The sequence below is a fragment of the Hylobates moloch genome, unplaced genomic scaffold (genome assembly GCF_009828535.3).
Source record: "Hylobates moloch isolate HMO894 unplaced genomic scaffold, HMol_V3 SCAFFOLD_21, whole genome shotgun sequence".
Taxonomy (NCBI): domain Eukaryota; kingdom Metazoa; phylum Chordata; class Mammalia; order Primates; family Hylobatidae; genus Hylobates; species Hylobates moloch.
Window position 1 is genome coordinate 15,791,431 of NW_026652296.1, and position 21,374 is coordinate 15,812,804.

Sequence of the window (21,374 nt, forward strand, 5' to 3'; positions counted from 1 at the left end):
TCAGGAAAGGCTTTCAGAGAAGATGATGTTTGAATGGAATGTTATTAAGTTAATTCAGGATTAGGCAGGAGAAAAAGTATTTAGGAAAAAAAATCCAGGAGAGGGAGATAACAAGCAAAGGCTAGGAAGCAAGAACTTAGTGTGTGCAGATAGCAATGCGTGGGACATAGAGACATCAGATGAGGCTGGAGATAAATTGAAGTCACCCTCCGTGAAAGATCTTCATCCATTCTGAAAGCTGATCATACGAATTGGGTCATTCTTGTCACATCCAACTAAGACAGAATTGAAAAGCCGGGGGAACAAATACTTAGGGCATGTAACATTGTTCCAAAAAAGCAATTTTTTTGCAAGCCTGGCTGCTAAAACTGCCTGCTGTAACCTAAAACCAGTTTTATCTAATAGCTACTGAAACAGCCTGCTACAATTCTGAGTTTTATCCACCACTATCACTTACCAATCAACGCTTGCCAGCACCCCAAGAAGCTGATAAACCCCCACTTTACTAGTGCCAGTAAATTTCCTTGAAGAGCAATATGTAACATTTCTGTTTTATAAAATCTACAAACCTTCTCTTTGTTCTTCTGACATACCAAAGACAACCTGGTCTGTGTGTAAGCCCTGAATTGCAATTCTTGATTCCCAAATAAAATATTTAAACTTTAGAGATTCATCTCTCTATGTTGACTTTGACACCATCAATCCACCTGTGCATTAATTTATTAAATAAATATCTATAGAGCACTAGGTGCCAGGTACTTTCTAGCCTTAGGAACCTTTGCACTTACCATCCCTCTGGCTGGAACAGCATTCCCTAAATCTTGTCTGGTCTCAGCTCAATTATTATCCCCTGAGAAAGGCCTTCCCTCATCCCCTTATTTAAAATAGCCCACACGTGGTCACTTTCTATTGCATTATCTTGCTTTGTTTTCCTTACAGCACTAATCACATGAAATTAGAGTCTTCGTTTGCTTACCAGTTAATTGCCTGTGGGGACCCCACTAGGACATAATCTCCCTGATAGCGGGGCCAGCCTCCTTCCCTGCGTCATCCACAGCGTTCTAGCAACGCAGGGAGCCCAGAGCATGCAGCCGCCCCGCGTGCAAGGGGAGCCTAAGTTCCAAACCGAGCACGCGCAGAGGGCAGGACGCTCCGGGCCTCCAGGTCTCGCAGGCCCCGCCCCCAACCCGCCCCCTCGCCGCCGGGTTCGCTGTGGGGCGGAGATACTCGCCGCCGGCGCTTGCGTCCGGAGGGTGTCCCGCACCACACGGGGGAGGACGGAAGGCGCCCCAAACTCGCTGGCCTCGCCCCGGGATGGCCCCCAAATTCCCAGACTCTGTGGAGGAGCTCCGCGCCGCCGGCAATGAGAGTTTCCGCAACGGCCAGTACGCCGAGGCCTCCGCGCTCTACGGCCGCGCGCTGCGGGTGCTGCAGGCGCAAGGTACGACCCCGGCCCCCATCTCGCCCCCGGGCCTGCTCCTCCAACCCCCGCAACCACCGCCCGGGCCTCGCGCTGCCCGCGGCCAGCAGTCCTGCCCGGCCCTCCCACCCTTCCAGCCCCTTCCGACTCCCGCATCCTACCAGAAACTTCCTCGGCCCTTTCTTTTCACCTGCTTGTTAACTGCCCTGTTGGCCCCCATCCTAAGTTATTTAGGCCTCGTTCTGAGCCCTGAGGATAGAGCTAAACCCTCCTCCCCCGCAGCGATTCATTTTTCAGTTAGTATTTGTTGAGTAGCTGTTATATACCGCCTGTGTAACAAGACACAAAAAGTCCCTTCTCTCAAGGACGGCGCATTCTTGTGGGGGCGGTGGGGAGGGCGTGAGTCTTAAGCGAGTCAGTAAGTAAATGAGACCTGTGGGATAATCAGGGTTGGGAAGAAGACAAATAGGGTGATGTGATAGAGTTGACTGGAGTAGGAGATCAAGGGCAACATCTCTAAAGAAGTGATATTTGAGGTGATGTCTAAATGATGAGAAGCCACGCGCACAAGGTTTTCGGTCCTGAAGGGAACTGCAATGTTCAGGAAGGCCCCCCAGGCGATATAAACATGGTGTGTTTCAGGGGTCAAGCATAGTGAGCCAGGGCAGGGAATAGGGAGACATGAGGTCAGTTAGGAAGGCAGACCCTTATTTATTGTGGAGGTGTTTTAAACCCTGGAAGCTTGGCATGAAAGCTACTGGATGGGAAGCTACTGGAGAGTTTGAAACAGAAGAATAGCATATTCTTACCAGTTCTAACAGCGTCCAGCTTTCGTCAGCATACCGCAGACCTTTGCCTAAAGCCCCTTCTTCAGAGTGACTTAATCAGAAACGCTCATTAGTTAAAGCCTTGACTTTTGAAAGGAGCCTTGGATCCTGGTTTCTGTGAGTCACCGTTCAGTACCTATTTCCCTTTGCCGCCTTCCTTTTTTTTTTTTTTTACTTTACTTGGCTAGCATCTGTTGAGTGCTTTACCATGTGCTAGACATTTTAGACACGATCTCCTTTGATCTTTATTATGGCCCTGTGGATAAGATGCTTAGAAAGGAGGAGTCCAAGAGAGTTAAATTGGCTCCCTCGGGGTTACACAGTGAAGACATGGCAGAGCCACGATTTGAATATGGATCTGTTTGATTTTGATGCTAAGTCCAAATTTTTAATCATTTTGCTAGACCTCTCCTCACATCCTTTCCAGATTTCATTCTTTTTTTTTTTGTCTGCACTTTTTGCAGTTTCAAACCACTCCTTTGCCCCCTTCTTTTTTTCTAGAAAACTCTCCTTTAGGCCCACTTCCTCATGTCAGCCTTACTTGATGAAGTTGCTGAGGAAGCTGAGGTATTGATGTTGCTGCCATTTTCATTCATCTCACCCCAGCTGGTCTGGAAAAGCTTGTACATTTGTATGGGTTAATTCTGGGTCCATAGAAAAGCTAGCCTGGTATCTAGATTTAGCAAGGACCAGAGTTTGGTTCTGCTGCTGCTGCTACAGATTTTCTAGGTAATTTTGGGCAAGTCTCTTGATTTCTCTGATCAGTCTTCTTGATCACGAAGAGAGCTCAGGGAACAGGCTAACACAATGAACCCTTCCAGCAAGTCTGTGAAGTGATATCCTCATGTGGTAGGTGGGCACGTGTGATCAGAGGGGTGGAGTGACTTGTCAGGATCGCAGGGTTGATGCCCTTTCTACCGCACCACTGCTGTTTCTGAGCAACCGTACTCTGGTGACTCAAGATGGATTACAGGTTTTGGGTACTTATTATTAGCTCCTTAAGGGCAAGGATATATTTTACTAGTCTTTGTGCTTTCCGTCTCTGGGCCTGGCAAAACAAGAGGGGAAGATGCTTGTTATTGTTGGTATTGAATGAAAGATATCAAATACCAATATGGCAACAGGATACTTAGTGAAAAAAGTAAGTTGCAGAAGGATAGGCAATATGATGCCTCTTAGGAAATGCTTTAATAGACATAAAATGGTATCTTACCTGTTAACACACACACACACACACACACACACACACACACACACACACATAAATGTAGAACATGCTTGAAAATGTTACATACCAACTTCAGGATTGTATGGGCCTCTGTGAGTCTGGGGAGGGAGCACAGGGATAAGGATGGGCATGGCTGGAGTTTTAGCTTATCAAAAAAATTTTTAAGAGCTGGGTGCCATGGCTCATGCCTATAATCCCAACACTTTGGGAGGTCAAAGCAGGAGGATCACTTGAGGCTAGGCATTCAAGACCAACCTGGGCAACACAGTGGGACCAATGGGACTCTGTCTCTACAGAAACTTTAAAAATTAACTGGGCATGGTGGTACACACCTGTAGTCCTATCTGCTTGGGAGGCTGAGCTGGGAAGATCACTTGAGCCCAAGAGTTCGAGGCTGCAGTGAGCTATGATTGTGCCACTACACTCCAGCCTGGGCAACAGAGGGAGACCCTGTCTCTAAAAATTAAAAAAGTTGGGAACTAATATAACATGTGCTAAATCTAGTGGTGGATTCTGAGATAATGGTTTTCTGTATGTTTCAAAATTTTCAAAAAGAGACCCTGTTTTCAATTCTTTTTAAAATTATGGCCCACACTAGTGGGTATGAAGTGGTTGAAAATTATCTTTAAAAATAAAAATCATTGTTTGTTGGGCACGGTGGCTCACATCTGTAATCCCAGTACTTTGGGAGGCCGAGGCAGGCGGATAGCCTGAGGTCAGGAGTTGAAGACTAGCTTGGCCAACATGGTGAAACCCTGTCTCTACCAGGCGTGGTGGCGGGTGCCTGTAATCCCAGCTACTCAGGAGGCTGAGGCAGGAGAATTGCTTGAACCCAGGAGGTGGAGTTGCAGTGAGCGGAGATCACTCCACTGCACTTCCAGCCTGGGCAACAGAGCGGGACTCTGTCTCAAAAAAAATAAATAAATAAAGATCACTGTGGCCACAGTGAAGGACTTGAGCCTCTGTGATTCCTGAGGGTAAGGATTGCCTCAAAAAAATGTCTAATAATTCTCCCCATGGGGTAGCTTAAGGCTTTTTCCTGATTAAGTTCTCTGTACTCCCATCACACCCAGCTCAATTATCATTTCCCTAACAAAGTCCTCTCTGGCTTGACCAGGTAAAACTAGTCTCATGTCTTTCATGGGTCTTTTGTGCCCCTACAACTTTTGGTCAATCCATTTATCATGTGTTTATCATCTTGTTCCCTCCCTCCCTTTCTTTTCTTTTTTTTTCTTTCTTGGATTTAAATGCTTTTTGTAATAAAATACACACCTATCCATCCACTTACCCACCCAAACCCAAGTAGTTACAGCACGGATTTCTTTGAGGCAGAAGCTAGCTATTTCATGTATATCTTTTCTCTGTTATCAAGTTCAGTGCTGGAATGAGTGAATGAGGAAATACTTGGTTCCCTTTGAATGGCAGAAAGCTCAGTGTCCTTGCTGTCACATAAGAATGACAAACATGCCAGCCCAGCCGACCAACAAGCCTGATCAGGTTATAGTTACCTCTACTGCCTTAACACAAAGCCCGAAGAGCTCTGAGTATGAAATGTATCCTAATGCCCTGAGGCACCCATTTCCCAAACTGATCATCTTCCGACTCTACCTGGGCAGGTTCTTCAGACCCAGAAGAAGAAAGTGTTCTCTATTCCAACCGAGCAGCGTGTCACTTGAAGGATGGAAACTGCAGAGACTGCATCAAAGATTGCACTTCGTAAGTGGCTGAGGGTAACTTTGGGATGCCTGAGAGTCTCAGAAGAGGAGGCCGGGTTAATCTGGCTTGTTTCTTCTTTGGAAGGATCCCATCAATTACATCTGGGACAGATATTAAGAAAGTGTCACTGAGTTTCACCAGGTCACTGAGAATGGGAGTCTCTATTTGGTCCTTATGGCCCCTGACTTGCGTCTTTGGAGTCTTGGCTCTGCTGCTGAAAAAGGAGTGGGATGGGCAGTTAGAAGCAGGCCTTAAAGTCTTTGTGCAGTTTGAAACCTGGGAATGAGGTGGAGTGGCAGACCAGTAACTGGCTTCCCCAGGTGTTTTTCTGGGATGGGAGTATGTGAGGGGAAGGGAGCGAAGGAAAGAAGGAGGAATAGAGGTTAATAGATTGTCTCAGAAGAGAAAGGAAAAAAATGGTATTCATGAATGACCAGTTTTAGAGGACACTGAACAATGTTTCATACCTCTTTTTCTTCAAGCTAGTCTAATATTCTTTTATCATCATGAAACTTTCACATTTACCTGAAATGTGTTCTCAGATCTGATGTCCTCTGACATTGCTTTAGACTCATGCCCTGGTGATAGCCAGGAGAGCAGGAGGGGTGTGAGCATGCTCACAGAGCCTGTGCTGAATTAATTTGTGCCATGCCCTGTGCTAGGTTTCCCTCTTTGAGTGTTCACAACCAATCTGTGGGGTACGTTTACCATGTGTCCCAGGCCAGAACTTAGTTGCTGAGGGTTGGGGCAGTAAAGTGATTTACCTGGGTTACATAGTTAGCAGAAGAGGTGGAATTCAGACACCACCCCATCTGACTCCAAAGCTTGTTTGTTATTCCCGCTAGACCACAACTGTAAAAAAACATAGTAGCATGAAAGCCATGAGGCTTTTGTTCTTGATTTGGGGGGAAGTGAAACTATGAAAATTGATGCACGTGCATGCACGTTTAACAAAATTCATGTTTCTCCGCCCTCTTTCCCCTCCTCACTTCAGTCTAAGTTGAAAAATCCCTGTTCTGAGGTTTGGCGTTTTTAGCCATGTCTCTCAGCCAGAAATTACTTCCTGTACGCTGAGTGCTCCAGATAACCCTGCCTGGAAGAAATTGCAGGGAAACCCTGGTGGCTTAGCAGCCAGCCAGTTGACATTTTTGCCTCCTATTCTAGAGCACTGGCCTTGGTTCCCTTCAGCATTAAGCCCCTGCTGCGGCGAGCATCTGCTTATGAGGCTCTGGAGAAGTACCCTATGGCCTATGTTGACTATAAGACTGTGCTGCAGATTGATGATAGTGTGACATCAGCCCTAGAAGGCATCAACAGGTGAGCTCCATTCCCAGCAGGTGGTCTCCACGGCAACTCCCTGTCCTTCTTGATTGGCTGCAGGCCATTGCCTTGTCTGCCTTCTGAGGGGATCCCTTTGGCTACACTTAGAAAGCTCCCGATGGGCATGAAGGGAAGGTGTGAAAGGAAAATCTGCTTTTGTATTTAGCAGGTTTTCAGGGAATCAGAATTAGTAAGATTGATTGATTGATATTTGCCTACATGTGCCTCACAGTATCTATGTACACAGTAATATTTATTGTGCACTGTTTAAGGTGTTGTGCCCGGTTCAGTGGGGGATACCAAAATGAGAAAGAGGTACAGACCCCACTTACCTTCAAAGCGCTAACACTAATTGGAAGAATAAGACACAAGCCCAAGCAGCTATGACAAGCCTAAAAGGACATGGTTTGTGGACATGGTTCAGTATATTGCACTGTGACCCCTCCAAGAGGTTCCCCAGGTGCATTTCCTTTCTGGTCTCTGAGCAGTTATTGGCTTTTATCTCATGGATATGGTCATCTGTATAACTGATCATGTTTCCCCTCTGCATGTGCGGCTAGAAAGCCAAACACTACACTAATAGCAAACCCTTAACAGGACTTCATGGTATGTATTTAGTGCTTTATTTCTGGCTTGACTTGTCTGCCAGCATTCTTTGTTTTCTCTTTGCCTCCTTTTTAATTTATCTGATCCCACAAAATCTACCAATTATGTGACAGACTTTGCTGTAGGACCTGGGCTGATGACTGAGACATACCTCTTCCTGCCCTCATAGAGGTCCCGGTCTCAAGGAGGACACCAGTCAGTAATAGGCAAGCACAGTACAACATGATAAGCGCCATGGTAGGAGGCAGCACAGGGGGCTCTGAGGCCAGAAAGAAGCCACGTAGCTAGCTGAGAGGGACAGGGGGAGGCCAGAGAGAGCTTTTCAGAGGAGGTGAGCTAAGACTGAGAGATATGGGGTAGGGGGTGAGCCAGAAGACAGAGCAGCGTGTGCAAGGGTGAGCAAGTGTGACAGATCACAGGAATTGTAAGAAGTCGGTCTCACATGGTGCTGCAGGCAGGAGCTCAGCTTGGGACAGGTTGGTGAGGCCAAGTCACATAAGACCCAGTGTTCAGGGCTTGGACTTAATCCTGAGCAAGTCAGGCTTTATGAAAAGGTCTTTAGCTTGGAGCAACACAAGCAGATGTGTATTTTAGAGAAAAGCTCTTTGCTGCCATGTTGAGGGATGATAGGAAGGGCAACAGGATAGAAAGGAGCCATGCAGCAATCCAGGGGAGAGGGTGGAGAGAAAACAATGGGACCAGTCGGGACATGTAGGAAGTATATCAACAAGCTTTAGTGGTTGCGGGGTAGCGAGAAGGGAGGAATAGAAGAAGACACTCAGATTGTTGACATTCAGTCGGAGGTGACTGTGGGACATAAGACTAGAGATCTAAGTAAGACGGTTGGGTATTTACATGGAGCAAAGGAAGAAAATACAGGCCAGACATACGGATTTGAGGGTCATCAGCATAGAGATGGATTAGGGCTGTGAGAGAGAAAAAGAACATCACAGCAAGCGTGAAGAGGATGGAGCTTTGAGAAACTCCAGCATTTGAGGGACTTACAGAGGAACAGCAGCTGGAGAGGTGGGAGTAAACAGGGCATTTATGTCCCAAGGGAAGGAGTATTTCAATAAGGATGGAGACATCATTAGTGTCAGGTGTTCCAGGGAGCTTACATTAAAGGTTTAGCAATGAAGTCACTGGTGGCTCTGATGGAAACTGGTCAGTGGGATCAGGAGCCAGAGGGCAATGCTTTCAGAAAGTCAGGCTTGAAGGGATGCCGGGGAGTATACCTGTGATGGCAAGGGGTGTCTAGCGTGGTTTTATTAGGTGAGGAAAGAGTTAAAGGGACTTAAATGCTGATTGTTGGAGTTAGTAGAGAGGAGGGATGAAGATGTGGGAGAGGGAGGTGCTGCCTGGGTGTGGTCCCTGAAAGAGGCAAGAGGAGATGGGATCCAGAGCCTAGGTGGGAGGATTGGTCCCATTGTCTCTTCTGTTGTGACAGGAGAGAAATAGGAAGGATTGGGCACCCAGGCAGGTTTGTATTTGGGGTATAAGGAAGTTTGCTCTAAAAAAGGGGAAGGGCCAGGGAACAGGTTTGAGGAGAGCAGAGGTTTGAAATAGCTTGGCCGCCAGGAAAACAGCCTAGCCAGAGACATCTTGGAATTTGTAGTGATATTAGTCTGTGGTTTTTATTCTTGTAATATAGGAAACATGGTTGTAGAAGCAGAAAAAGTATACATTTAGCATATTCACTCATTCAACACATAACTGATTGGGCCTTGGTGGTTGCCAGGTGACGTACCAGGTGCTGGAGATCAGTTGACAGAATGAACTTGGTCCCTGGGTGGCATTTTAAGCTGAAATCTAAAGAATAAGTTGGAGTTAGCCGGGTCTGGAAGGTGGCAATCTTTTTCCAAAATGGAAATGATTGTTCTGGGTAGAGGAAAAAGCATGTGCAAAGTCTTGAACAGAAGGATCAGAAGGGAATGTGGCTCACACTGAAGGGGGACAGGAAAGGGTGGGGACCAGATCTCACAGGCCACATTAGCCTAGGGAATTGGGAACCCCTGAGGAGTTGTAAGATTTGAGAATGACGTAAGCTTTGCATTTTTTAAAAAGCCTGAGCATTAAATGTCAGGTGCTTGCATGGTTGTGTACTCGATTCATTGACAAAATATGAAACAAAACGTACGACTCTTTCTTGGAGAAACTATAGTCTTTTTGGATCATGGTTTAAGTATCCTTAACAAGCAACAGATCACCACTTTAAAGGTAACATAGTTTGACCAAGCTCAAGGAGTGTCATGGTGACTGATCTGAGATGGTGTTTATGGGTGGCAGACTCCTGTTCCTGTATTGCACATGTTGGAGGAGCTAAAGAGGTGGTTCTGACCAGGGGGAGGGTGGCACCTCTGGCTCTTCTGAAAAGGCCTACCTCCCACGGGTGTGTGAAAGGAGAAATATCTTCTTGACCCAGCTGGAAACCTCCCTGCAATCCTGCCTTCTTTTCCAGAATGACCAGAGCTCTCATGGACTCGCTTGGGCCTGAGTGGCGCCTGAAGCTGCCCTCTATCCCCTTGGTGCCTGTTTCAGCTCAGAAGAGGTGGAATTCCTTGCCTTTGGAGAACCACAAAGAGATGGCTAAAAGCACATCCAAAGAAACCACAGCTACAAAGAACAGAGGTGAGCTGTGACTCCCTGCCCAGAGTCTTGCAATCTCCCGCTATCCGTTTTCTTTAGAGTAGTCCTGCAAAAATTGGCATTGTTTAGCTGAGTTATAAAAATAATCTGTGGAACAAAGTATAAAACAAAATAGAAGTCTTCACCTCTTAGAGATTGTTTTCTCAGCTGTATAGTGAAGGTGATGATAAAGTCTTCCTCACAACCATGAGGACTGAACGACATAAGACACGTAAAACTCCCAGCCTGGCACATAGGCATGCAGTGTGAGTTCCCTTCTCTTTCCTCTGGTAGCACTTGGGATGTAGTACTTAGGATGTTTTTGGTTGCAAAAACAGAAAGCTTAACATGGTAAAAATAGTATAGGGAATTTATTGGCTCATAAAACTGAAAAATCCAGAGAGAATTCAGGCAAGGTTTGCTCCAGCAGCTCAGTGTATTAACAGACTAACTCCATTTTTCTGTACTTATCTCAGCTTTATTTTCTGTTGTGTGTCAGCTTTGTCTTTGGCAGGCTTCCCTCCTAGTAGCAAAATAGCTATAGCAGTTCCTGGCCTCTCATCCATACCCCATGCCTCATGACCAGAGAAAGTCTTTCTCTGATAGTTCACTAGGAAAAGATAGGATTTTTTTTTTCCCAAAAAAACTCTTGCTCACATATTTTCTCAATCGATTTCTCAATCTATTCTGGTCTTCATGGTCACAGGCCATTCCCTGAAGTACACACCATAACCGGGGGATGAGATTTTGTAATTAGGTCACCCCTGAGGCACCTGCCCCACCTCCAGAGCTAGAGGGTGATGCTTCCCAGGAGCATGTACACTGTGTGAATCCATGGAGAAGCATGAAGAAGAGAAAGGAGATCCAAGCTGGGCAGCCAAAAACAGGAGACTCCTCACCTCAACTGTATGAAATGAAGAGGCCATTTGTCAGGCACTAGGAAGCTCTTTTAATGTTCCAGGGGAATGGTCCCAGTCCAGCAAGCTAGGGATTCAGGCTAGAGGTGCAGAAGGGATCAGAGATGGAGCCCTGCCATGTGTAAGTGACCTTTAGGTGTTAGGGGAGGACAAGAGTTACTCACTGTCTACAGGAGAACGCCTCTCTGGTCATGGGTAGCATTCACTCTGGTTTGTGGGAGCCTGGTAAGTGTTCCCCACTCTAGGATGAAAATGTGGGGTGCTAATGAACCTGATGGCACCAGTGCACCTACCATTGATTGCATTCTTTCAATCAGTGCACCTGCCATTGATTTCATTCTTTCAATCAGTGCACCTACCATTGATTTCATTCTTTCAATCAGTGCACCTACCATTGATTTCATTCTTTCAATCAGTGCACCTACCATTGATTTCATTCTTTCAGGGTCACTGAGCCATGTGTCCCAAGCCATGTGTATGCTAAGCAGTGTGACACAGAGGACAGGTAGTCTTGGCCCAGGGACTGAGACATGTCAACAGTGTCTTAAAACACAAGGAGGAGGAACATGTGCTTTAGAGTCTTACTGTTTGAGGATTTCAGGATAGAAACTGACTTAAGTGCATGAGAGAGTCAGGGAAAGACTCAGAAGGGGTGGCAGTGGAGGTGAAGCCTTGAGCTGGACCTTGAAGGAGGTCATCAGGTGGGAAGGAAGGAGAATCCTTGGCAGAGACAGTGGAGAGAGTTGGAGAATGAAAGTGCATGGGGAGAACAGTAGGAATAAGGATGACTGCAGAGTGGTGTGTTGCAGGGTGCCAGTGAAGCTGAAGCCCTACTTCGAAAGAAGCCTATGTGCACATGCACAGGGAGACATACACACACGTTCGTAGAAGACTGTAATAGCAAAAAACAACTGGAGATAACCCAGATCTCCATAAATGGGAGAATGGACAATTCAGCTTTGGTATTGCAGCAATGAAAATGAAGGAGCTGCAGGTCTGTGCATCAACACAGATGAATCTCAGGAATATAACATTAACGGGAAAAAGAAAAACCAAGTCATAAAAGAATACACAGACTTATTCTTCTGTATGAAGTTCAAAAACAAAGTAAACAGCAAATGGTCTGTGGGTACTGTTGTATATAGCTATACTGTTTAAAAAGGTGGGGAAGAAGCACAGAATTGGGGATAATAGTTTCCTCCAGCAGTGGATTGAATTGAGGAAGGTCCCCCAGGACTTCAAAGGTCCTAGTTATGTTCTTTTTCTTAAACCAGGCGATGAATTCAGGGTGTAAACCTATCATCTTACCCTGGTCATAAATATTTAGTATTTTATAAAGATAGTTTTAAAAAATTTGAAAAGCAGAGGATATGGAGCCGAGGCTGGAATAATTAATTGGGGCCAAGCAGTGAAGGGCCTGAACACCAAGTTGAGCAGCTTGGATTTCACCTTGTTCTCTCTGCTTCCTCTCCTTGAAGGCTGGAGCAGAGTTGCATGTGTTAGATGTGGGAGGATACTCACAGGCTCAGCCCAAACCAGAAATGAGGAATAGCAGGCTCTTCTCCCCTTTTCTCACAGCCCAGAAGCTATACCTTTTCTTTACCAGATGTTTATTTATTAATATTTATTTACTTATTGTCCTGCTTTAAGTTTATAGTGTGTTCTGTACTTTCTTACATACTCTCAGATTTGACCCTGAAAATAGCCATCTGTGGAATTAGTATTGCCCTATTTTATAGGTGAGGAAACTGAAGTCCAAAAGTTAGGTAGGTCACACAAGATCTTCCACCTACCAAGAGGCAGTGCCAAGGCTAGAACCTGGGTTGCTTTTTATCATTTATATATTTTTATGTGCATGCAAAAATGTTTTTATATCAGGAATCCCCAAGTTCTTGATGAAAAACTGTTGAATTGCCCAGAAGCTATTAATTGGGGGAAGTCATTAATCAGAAAGGATGATTTACAACAGGGGAGGAAATCTCTGGGGGAGAGGATTGTAGACAGTTTGGAAGGGACGATGCTGAAGAGACCTCACTGATCTCAGTTGGGTGCTGCTCCATGGTTTTTTTCCTCTTCTGAATTTGTATCTAGTGCCTTCTGCTGGGGATGTGGAGAAAGCCAAAGTTCTGAAGGAAGAAGGCAATGAGCTTGTAAAGAAGGGAAACCATAAGAAAGCTATTGAGAAGTACAGTGAAAGCCTCTTGTGTAGTAACCTGGAATCTGCCACGTACAGCAACAGGTATCTCCTATATAGCTGCTGGCCTGGGGCATTTCAGGACATTTGTTCCATAGTCTTCTCTTGGACTGCAACGGACCCTTCATCCCTAGCATTTACTCAAGTATGTTATGGCCGAAAACAGGCATCCACGTTGTGAGCTAGACATGGCCAGTGGCATTCATTCTCTCAAAAGGGTAGAAACTGAGGGATGCCAAATGGTAGCCTGGGCTTTGTTGGCCCCTGTCCCCAGAATTTTCATAAGCATACAATGTAACTAAAAGCAGTGTGCCTGCTCTGCAAACACAACCCTAACACAAGTCTCTTAGCCTGTCCACCCCACCCTGCTGCTCCCTACCCTTCTCCAAGACCCTCCTGTTAGAAATTTTGGCACCATTTCTGTCAGAGAGCACTGGCCCAGAAGTCAAAGTGTGAAGTAACCATTGCCTGGCATGAGAGCAGGAAGGACGGGTACAGTCTAGCCTGAAGGGTTAGACTTGTGGGCCTGTAGAAAGCCCTGCACCAGGAGCTGCCATCAGTGACCACTGACTGAGAGCCTGGGAGCCAGGGTGCGGTCCCTTCACTGTGTAGGAGTGACTGTTCTGCAACAATGCTCGGAGGTATAGGTGGTCTTTCTCTTTTAGTGTTGAGAAAATTGAGGCTCAGAGAAGGAATGGTTTTGCCTTAAACTCACCCAGCCAGTAAATGTTGGCACCAGAATTGGAATCTGACTTCAACAAGATCTTCCTGTTACTTTTACTCTCAGAAGCTTGAAACATTCAGCAAGAGACCATATCAAAACCAAATGCTTAGTATAAAACATTTATTATAAAATGTTAGAAATCTGTTTATCCTTCCCTACCAGCATACACATATCACTCTCTAGTTCAAAAATCTTGGATCTAATATAGACACATTGTTCCTTATTCCAAACTCTTGAGATAAAATGTGTTTTCCAGCCACGGTGGCTCAGTGCCTGTAATCCCAACACTTTGGGAGGCTGAGGCTCCGGGAGGATCACTTGAGGTCAGGAGTTTGAGACCAGCTTGGCCAACATGGCAAAACCCCATCTCTACTACAAAAAATCAGCTGGGCGCCGTGGCCCATGCCTGTGATCCCAGCTACTCAGGAGGCTGAGGCAGGAGAATCACTTAAACCCAGGAGGCAGAGGTTACAGTGAGCCAAGATTGTGCCACTGCACTCCCGCCTGGGTGACAGAGCGACACTGTGTCACAAAAAAAGAAAAAAAGAAGTGTTTTCCATTTTAGTGAGGTAATATGGTCTGAATTATGTAACACCCCAGCAGCGTCTGGGGCAGCTTGCAGAAGTTAATTGTTAGTATTTCTGCCAGTGAAACTTGAAAATTCCGTGTTCACATGGGGTGGAATAGAGAAACTAAATAGCTTCATGTCAGTTCAGATCAGGTTTTGCTGCCCGATGAGTTGGAAAGAGAACTTGTAGTTTTAAAGCTTATATTTTGGAATTTTGCACCTGTGGTTTTATGTGGTTTTATTGCTGATTGGACCAGAGGGGCCTCAGTCTGCCAGGCTAATTTGAAAAAGAAACTGCAGCCTATTTGTTCCATATTTGTGCGGCATCTTCTAACTCCTCTATCTCTGGGCCCTCTTTCACCTTGCTTACCTATGCGGCTGGACACCTCCATTAACTCATTTTTCTGGATCATTACCACATTTGGAGCTGTGTTTTGTCTTGTTTAGATACTGTTCTTCATGCAGGTGTCTGTGCCACACTGTTTTAATCACTTTTGCTTTATAATATCTTATAGGGCTGGTCTTTTCTTCATTCTTCTTAATCAGAACATTTCTAGTATTTTTCCATGTTTGTTCTTCTAGCTAAACCTTTGGATCATTTTGGCAAATTCAAAAAAATATCTTGTTGGACAGCTTTTGGTTGTGATTGCATTGGATTTATAATTTAATCTAGAGGACTAATGACAAAACTGAATTTTTAGCCATTGTGGCTAAGATTTTACCATGTCCTGGAATGTCTTGGACATAGTCTAATGCTCCACCTCATGTACACCCATCTGAATGACACAGTGCCCAGGCTTTGGCTTACTTTGGCTCCCTTTGTGCAGGTGACATCTGAGTGCATAGCACCTACAACTTGCCAGCCCTGAAACAGCTCTCATAAGAATCTCATTTGTACTCACAACAGTTCTTCGGCTTAGGTCATTGTCCTGTGTTACCTAATCAGGCTCAGAAAGGTGAATTAATGACCACAAAGTTAAACAACTAGTACATGTTGGCTGAGATTTAAGCCAGATCTTTGTGACTCCAAAGCTTACTTCCCTCTCACTCACTTGTGTTATTTCCCAACCCCTTTGTAATTAAAACCCTTCTGACTGGATACAGAGTCAGTTCATTTACCAGAAGTCAAGGGGGTTTATTTTATTGCCTGAAGTTATGCATTTTGTTCATCTTAAATATAGTCTTTAGAAGTCTCACATGACCCTATTAATCACCACATTTCTATTCTGAAGTCACGATACACTGTGGTTCCTCTGCTTCCCAGACACTTGGCTATTTCTTTAAATTTCTAAGCCCATTGGGAGGAAACTTTAGTTTCCTTAGAATTCCTCTATGTTCAGGCCGGGCATGGTGGCTCATGCCTGTAATCCCAGCACTTTGGGAGGCCAAGGTAGACAGATCGCTTGAGGTCAGAAGTTTGAGACCAGGCTGGCCAACATGTTGAAACCCCATCTCTACCAAAAAATACAAAAGTTAGCTGGGCATGGTGGCACGCACTGTAATCCCAGCTACTGGGGAGGCTGAAGTGGGAGAATCGCTTGAACCCAGGAGGCGGAGGTTGCAGTGAGCTGTGATCATGCCACTGCACTCCAGCCTGGGCGAGAGAGCAAGACCCTATCTCCAAATAAAAAGGAATTCCTCTGTGTTCAAAGTTTAAAACGGGCTACTATTTTAAAACTTGGTGGTTTACAACAACCATTTTATTTTGCTTGTAATTTGTGAGTCAGGAATTAGGGAAGGGCATTTCTCATTTGGGGTCTCTCATGCAGGGTCAGCAAGATGGTAGCTGGGGCTGGAATCCTCTAAAGCCTTCTTCCTCGACTGTCTGGCAGCTGGACTGCCTGACTCAAATGGCTGGGCAATGGAACTGCTAGAGCAAGCTGGCACCTCTTTCCACTTTCTTAGCAGCCTTTTCATGTGTGCTGGCATGAGCTTCCTGAGAGCGTGGTGGCCTCAGAGTAGTTGGCTTCTTCCCTGTCAGTTCAAGGCTCCAAGAGCGAGTGTTTCCAGAGACCAAGGTGGAAGCTGCAAGGCCTATTATGACCTAACCTTGGAAGACACATCGTGTCCCTTCCTCTGTCCTCTGTTGGTCAGAGCAGTCACAGAGCCTGCCTGAATTCAGAGAGAGAGAGCAGATACACCTCTGCCTCTCAGTGGGAGGATTGCCAAAGAATTTGTGCCTGTCTTTTAAGTTGTTACAAGGAGAAGATTTTTCTCTCCGTTAATTTATGAATTCCATGCAATCACAAAGGACTAGTAGAATTTTCTTCTTTAAATTCATGGTAACTTTGTTAGAAAAAAATGAGAACAACGACATGAGAGAATCTGGTGTATAATAAAGTCTGGGGCAAAGAGAGATTACTTAATAAGAGGTGTTGGGTTGGCCAGGTTAAACTTGAATCCTACCTTACTTCTTATTTTAAAGTAAGTTCTAAGTGGATCACAGTTTGGAATGTAAAAAGCGAAACCATTAAGTTCTAGAGGAACACATGGATTAACTGTCTTGCAGTGGGGAAGGTATTCTTATGTGAAGGGAAAAAAATGTTACAGAAGTCATTAAAGGAAAAGTTAGAGAAGTTTGATTTCAAAAGATTAAAAACCCTTATTAAAGATGTTCAGCTTTACCCGCAACTAAGACAGATACTGTTTTCTTCCATATTGGCATACATTAAAATTTAAGACCCAAAGTTGGTACAGTTGTAGGAAAATAGGCTCTGTCAATAAGTATTCAGCTTTTTTGGAAAGCATTTTGGCAGTAACAATCAGATTTTATTTCTTTTTCTTTTTTTTTTTTAAGAGATGGGGTCTCCCTGTGTTGCCCAGGCTCTAGCATGTTTCATCCGTGAAAAGGGCTAGGATTGTTGTGAGGATTTAAGAAGACATAAAGTAGCCAGCACAGAGTAGGTGTTCAGCAAATTGGAGATCACTTCTCAAACTACCGCATGGCATGTGGGTGGCCCATAAGAAGTGACTGAAACCTCTGAAATGGTCTTTCCCCTTCAGAGCGCTCTGCTATTTGGTCCTGAAGCAGTACACAGAAGCAGTGAAGGACTGCACAGAAGCCCTCAAGCTGGATGGAAAGAACGTGAAGGCATTCTACAGACGGGCTCAAGCCCACAAAGCACTCAAGGTAAAAAAAAAAATCCTGGCCAAAAGGTCCCAACATAGCTACAGAGATTTATGCCAGTGTCACCATTTACAGGGTGTAGCCAAGCTGAGACAGTATCTGCAGCTTTTCTGTCTCATCCTGGGCCCAGGATAACTCAGAGCAGGCCTGCGGGCTGGGGTATGAAAACACTTTGCTGCCTCAGCAGCTATCCCCACCCCAGTCCAGGAACCTTCCCCCACACTCCTGTCTTTTCTTCTATTAGGACTATAAATCTAGCTTTGCAGACATCAGCAACCTCCTACAGATTGAGCCTAGGAATGGTCCTGCACAGAAGTTGCGGCAGGAAGTGAAGCAGAACCTACACTAAAAACCCAACAGGGCAGCTGGAACCCCTGCCTGACCTTACCCAGAGAAGCCATGGGCCACCTGCTCTGTGCCCGCTCCTGAAACCCAGCCTGCCCCAAGTGAGCTCTGAAGCCCCCTCCTCAGCCCCTTGATGGCCTCCCACCCTGTAAGAGGCTTTGCTTGTTCAAATTAAGCTCAGTGTAGTCAAACACAAGACATGGTTGTTGCACCAGAAAGGTCCCCACTAGAGCTAAGCATGAAGCTGAAGCTCTGTCCCTATTCCCCCTGGCCCAGCTAGCTGATCACACCAACAGATCCTCATCAGCAAAGCATTTGGCTTTGTCCTGCCCAAGTGTGCTGCAGACTGAGTGCTGCCCTTGTAGCTTTCCCAAACCCCACCTCACTGCAGTTCATCTGAACAACCTGAGCTCCTGGGCAGGGGTGGAAGGAGGGGGATAAACCTAAGGCCCTGATCCAAAGCAGCCTGTTGAGCTGGTTCTCCAGGGCTGCAGTCTCTCCAGGTATACAGCTGCTGTCCCTGCCCTGTCCTGTCCTTGCACAGTCTCCTGTGTCTGAGCCCCAGTGCCTTCTGTTCGGGCCCTCCTTTGGTGGGAAGGCAGAGCCCTGACCCTTGGATGGCTGTCCTTGACTGTGCTGCTGCCTTCTACAGAGAGGCACCTAAGCTGTTTAAAGAGCCCAGTGATTGTGGCTGCTCCTCCTGGAGGTGGGAGGGGGAGAGAGGCCTCCTTGGTCAGTGTCCATGCTTTCTGGGCAGGGACTTGGCTTTTTGTTCCAACAGTGGCCCTCTCTGGGCTTCATAGTTCTTTGTAATATGTTGAAGTTAATTTGAACTGACTGATTTTGTTGAACTGTGTGTTTAAGCTGTTGCATTAAAAAGCTTTCTTCTACATCAGTATCTGCTGTGCTTTCATTTATGCCTTTTCAGCTTTGCACCTGCAACGCTGTAGTAATAATAAAAGTTATTGCTTATTGGGCATTCATTCATTTGTTGAACAAATTTATTGACATGTCTGCATGGGCCAGGCATTGTGAATAGTGCTAGGGAGATAGCAGTGAATAGACACAGCCCCTGCTCTCAGAGGGCTGGTAGTCCAGTGGGAAGGCAAGAAGTTAATCAGACAACCACACACATGTAAAATTGCAGCTTGCCTGAGTGTTGTGAAGCAGTCATCAGTGATTTCCCTGCCCAAAAGGGGAAATTTGATGCAGTGGAGGGAAGGGGGTCCCTGAGTAAGTAAAGCTTGAATTGAGTTCCAAACGGGGAGGTTAACTAGTGAAGAGGGGAGGGAAAGCACCGTGGACAGAACGGTGAGCACGGCCAGTGAGTACAGGGACCTAAAAGGGCTGATGAGATTCACAAAACATGGTCTGGGGTGAGGCTGGAGAGTGCTCTAGGATCTAGCTAGAATCAAGGGCTGCCTCCCTTTCCTGGGCTGGTTTTCACCTTACGGAAGTAGAGTTTTAGGATTCCATAGAGCAGAGTAGACAAAGCGGTCTGATTATCCCTTGGCTCCCATCACACAGTGCTAAGCAGCACTCGGCGTTAAGCACACCACCTCTGAGCTCTCTTAAGGATGAGTCTGTTGTCTGAGCCGTCACAGACATCCAGGCTGAAGCAGAGTTAGAGTCAGACAAACCCCATCAGCACAGTCAAGGGACAGTTTCAAAGTGGGGCACCGTAACCCTTTTATTTCCTCATAAGCAGGCAGGACTGATGTGAGGACATCCAGTCACAACTGATTTACATCATTCTGAGCTCTAGAAGGCAAGCAACTTGATTTGCTAGTGAAGACACAGGGTGGGGCTGGCACAACCCAAAGAGGCTACTCATTTTGTACTTCAAAAACGTGTGAAGAACACAACATAAGCTTCCTCATCCCCATCACTCATCTTTGAAACTTAACATCATGTAGTCTTTTCCAGAGACGCTTTGAGGAATAAAACTTCTGCTTCTCATAGGTTAATGTTTCTAGGAGAGGGACACACAGCTATCAATGTGACTGTCTTAATGGTCGTAATGGAATTCTACCCCAACTCCCAGAGAAGGTAAAACACCGTTACGTGGGAATGACAGGGCAGAGAGCAGATCATGCAGGGTCTCCTAGGCTATGTAAAGTAGTCCTTATTCTAATGATGGGAAGCTACTGCAGGATTTATGCAAGGATGAGACATTAGAGAGGCATTTTGAAAGAAGCCTTAGGACTGCATGGTGGAGACAGACTGCGGGAGGGCCAGGGTAGATACAGGTAACTGGCAGAAGGCAGTGAGCACAGGGGTTGAGCTTAGCTCCAATTAGTGGATTTATTCCACTAAGTAGTGATAGTGGATTTGGATCTGGTAGGAGGTCATGTTGGTGGATTTTCGCTGGAAGATGGGAGGAGAGAAAGTGGTGTGGCAGCAGGGCTGGGGAAACCCTCTGATTTTGGCTTTTGATACAGAATGGTGGGGCCATTTATGGAGACAGAACACTGGAAGAGAAAATCAGAGAATAAGGCTGGGCACGGTGGCTCAGGCCTGTAAACCCCACCCGAGGCGGGTGGATCAACTGAGGTCAGGAGTTTGAGATCAGCCTGACCAATGGTGAAACCTCATCTCTACTCAAAATACAAAAATTAGCTGGGTGTGGTGGAGTGCACCTGTAGTCCCAGCTACTCTGGAGGCTGAGGCAGAAGAATTGCTTGAACCCAGGAGGTGGAGGTTACAGTGAGCAGAGATCACGTCACTTCACTCCAGTCTGGTCGACAGAGTGAGACTCCGTCTCAAAAAAAAAAGAGAACCAAGGAATGAAAAAGAGAACTTAGTTAAATCATAAGCTTGATTTTAGACATGAATGTTAGCAAGATAACCAGGAGCTGATGGCAGGTAGGCAGTGGAATGTGAGAGAGGTGACTCAGGTGCTCTTAAGAGTTGACTGGGCTGAATTAAAAAACGGAGTCATCCTAGACTGGGTACAAATTGAAGATCTGCTTGCAAATTAGACAGCTCAGGAGAACATGGCATGAGAAAAGGAGAGGACCCAGGACTGAGACTAAAGAAATGCCAGCAGTCAGGATTTGAGAAGAAGACGATGGATCTGCACAGGCAACAGATTAAAAGCAGCCAGAGAAGTGGGCAGGGCATGGCGAAGACAGGTTGGAGGTCTGTGGAGTGGAGAACAGGACGAGTGAGGACCTGAGAGTGGCAGAGCAGCCCTGAGGACTCAGTCAGATGTGTTGCTGGTGAATTTTTAGCAGAACCCAGTCTGTTTGGGTCATAGTAGCCACTTTCATTTGGCCGCTCGGGTACAGGAGAGGGCAAAGACCTGGACTGTATGTCCCTGATAGGAGGTGAGCACTAACTGACACAAAGAAGCTTTTTGAGAGACTTCCCCATTCCCTGCAGGGGAGGAAAATCCCAACCTGGGAAGGTACCCTAAAGTGTTCCTACAAGGGTTAATTATTTTACACAACCCCCTAGCCAGCCGAGAAGCAGCTGGGTGTTTGCCCTGCAGGGTGCCCAAGCCAGGGGCTGCATGCACATCAGATGGGGGCCCCTGTAGCTCTGGTCCATTGTGTGATATCCAGGTCATCATCCACTGTACTGTTGATGGGTCAGTTCCTGACACTTCTCCTGCTCTTGTGTACATGCCCTCTGTGTACTTCAGCACTCCTTTAGGGTTTCTGTTTCTTAGAGCCAGAGGCCCACCCCAGTCATGTCTACCCTTTGCTCTGTCCCCACCTCCCTCAGACACAAAAGGGCCTCCTGGGAGGCAAGG

The 21,374-nt window shown here is 46.1% G+C and overlaps 1 protein-coding gene across 2 annotated transcripts; it reads left to right on the forward strand.

Annotated features, from left to right (window-relative positions):
• Window positions 1-1,215: 1,215 nt before the first annotated feature.
• TOMM34 (translocase of outer mitochondrial membrane 34) lies at window positions 1,216-18,507 on the forward strand. Of its 2 annotated transcripts, none has more exons than XM_032142762.2 (7): window positions 1,216-1,441; window positions 5,092-5,191; window positions 6,356-6,508; window positions 9,576-9,745; window positions 12,751-12,898; window positions 17,149-17,275; window positions 17,517-18,507. In XM_032142762.2, exons 1-7 carry the CDS (start codon window positions 1,315-1,317, stop codon window positions 17,619-17,621), a joined length of 930 nt encoding a protein of 309 aa, XP_031998653.1. In that variant the 5' UTR covers window positions 1,216-1,314; the 3' UTR covers window positions 17,622-18,507. The 2 variants fall into 2 exon arrangements, with proteins under 2 accessions (XP_031998653.1, XP_058289042.1); XM_058433059.1 differs by lacking the exon at window positions 1,216-1,441 and adding an exon at window positions 3,006-3,388.
• Window positions 18,508-21,374: the final 2,867 nt, after the last annotated feature.

Coding starts and splice junctions, on each gene's coding strand:
- TOMM34 (XM_032142762.2), top strand. CDS start 1,315: ATGGCCCCCAAATTCCCAGACTCTGTGGAGGAGCTCCGCGCCGCCGGC. Junction 1,442..5,091: donor GCGGGTGCTGCAGGCGCAAG/GTACGACCCCGG, acceptor CTACCTGGGCAG/GTTCTTCAGACCCAGAAGAA. Junction 9,746..12,750: donor CACAGCTACAAAGAACAGAG/GTGAGCTGTGAC, acceptor ATTTGTATCTAG/TGCCTTCTGCTGGGGATGTG.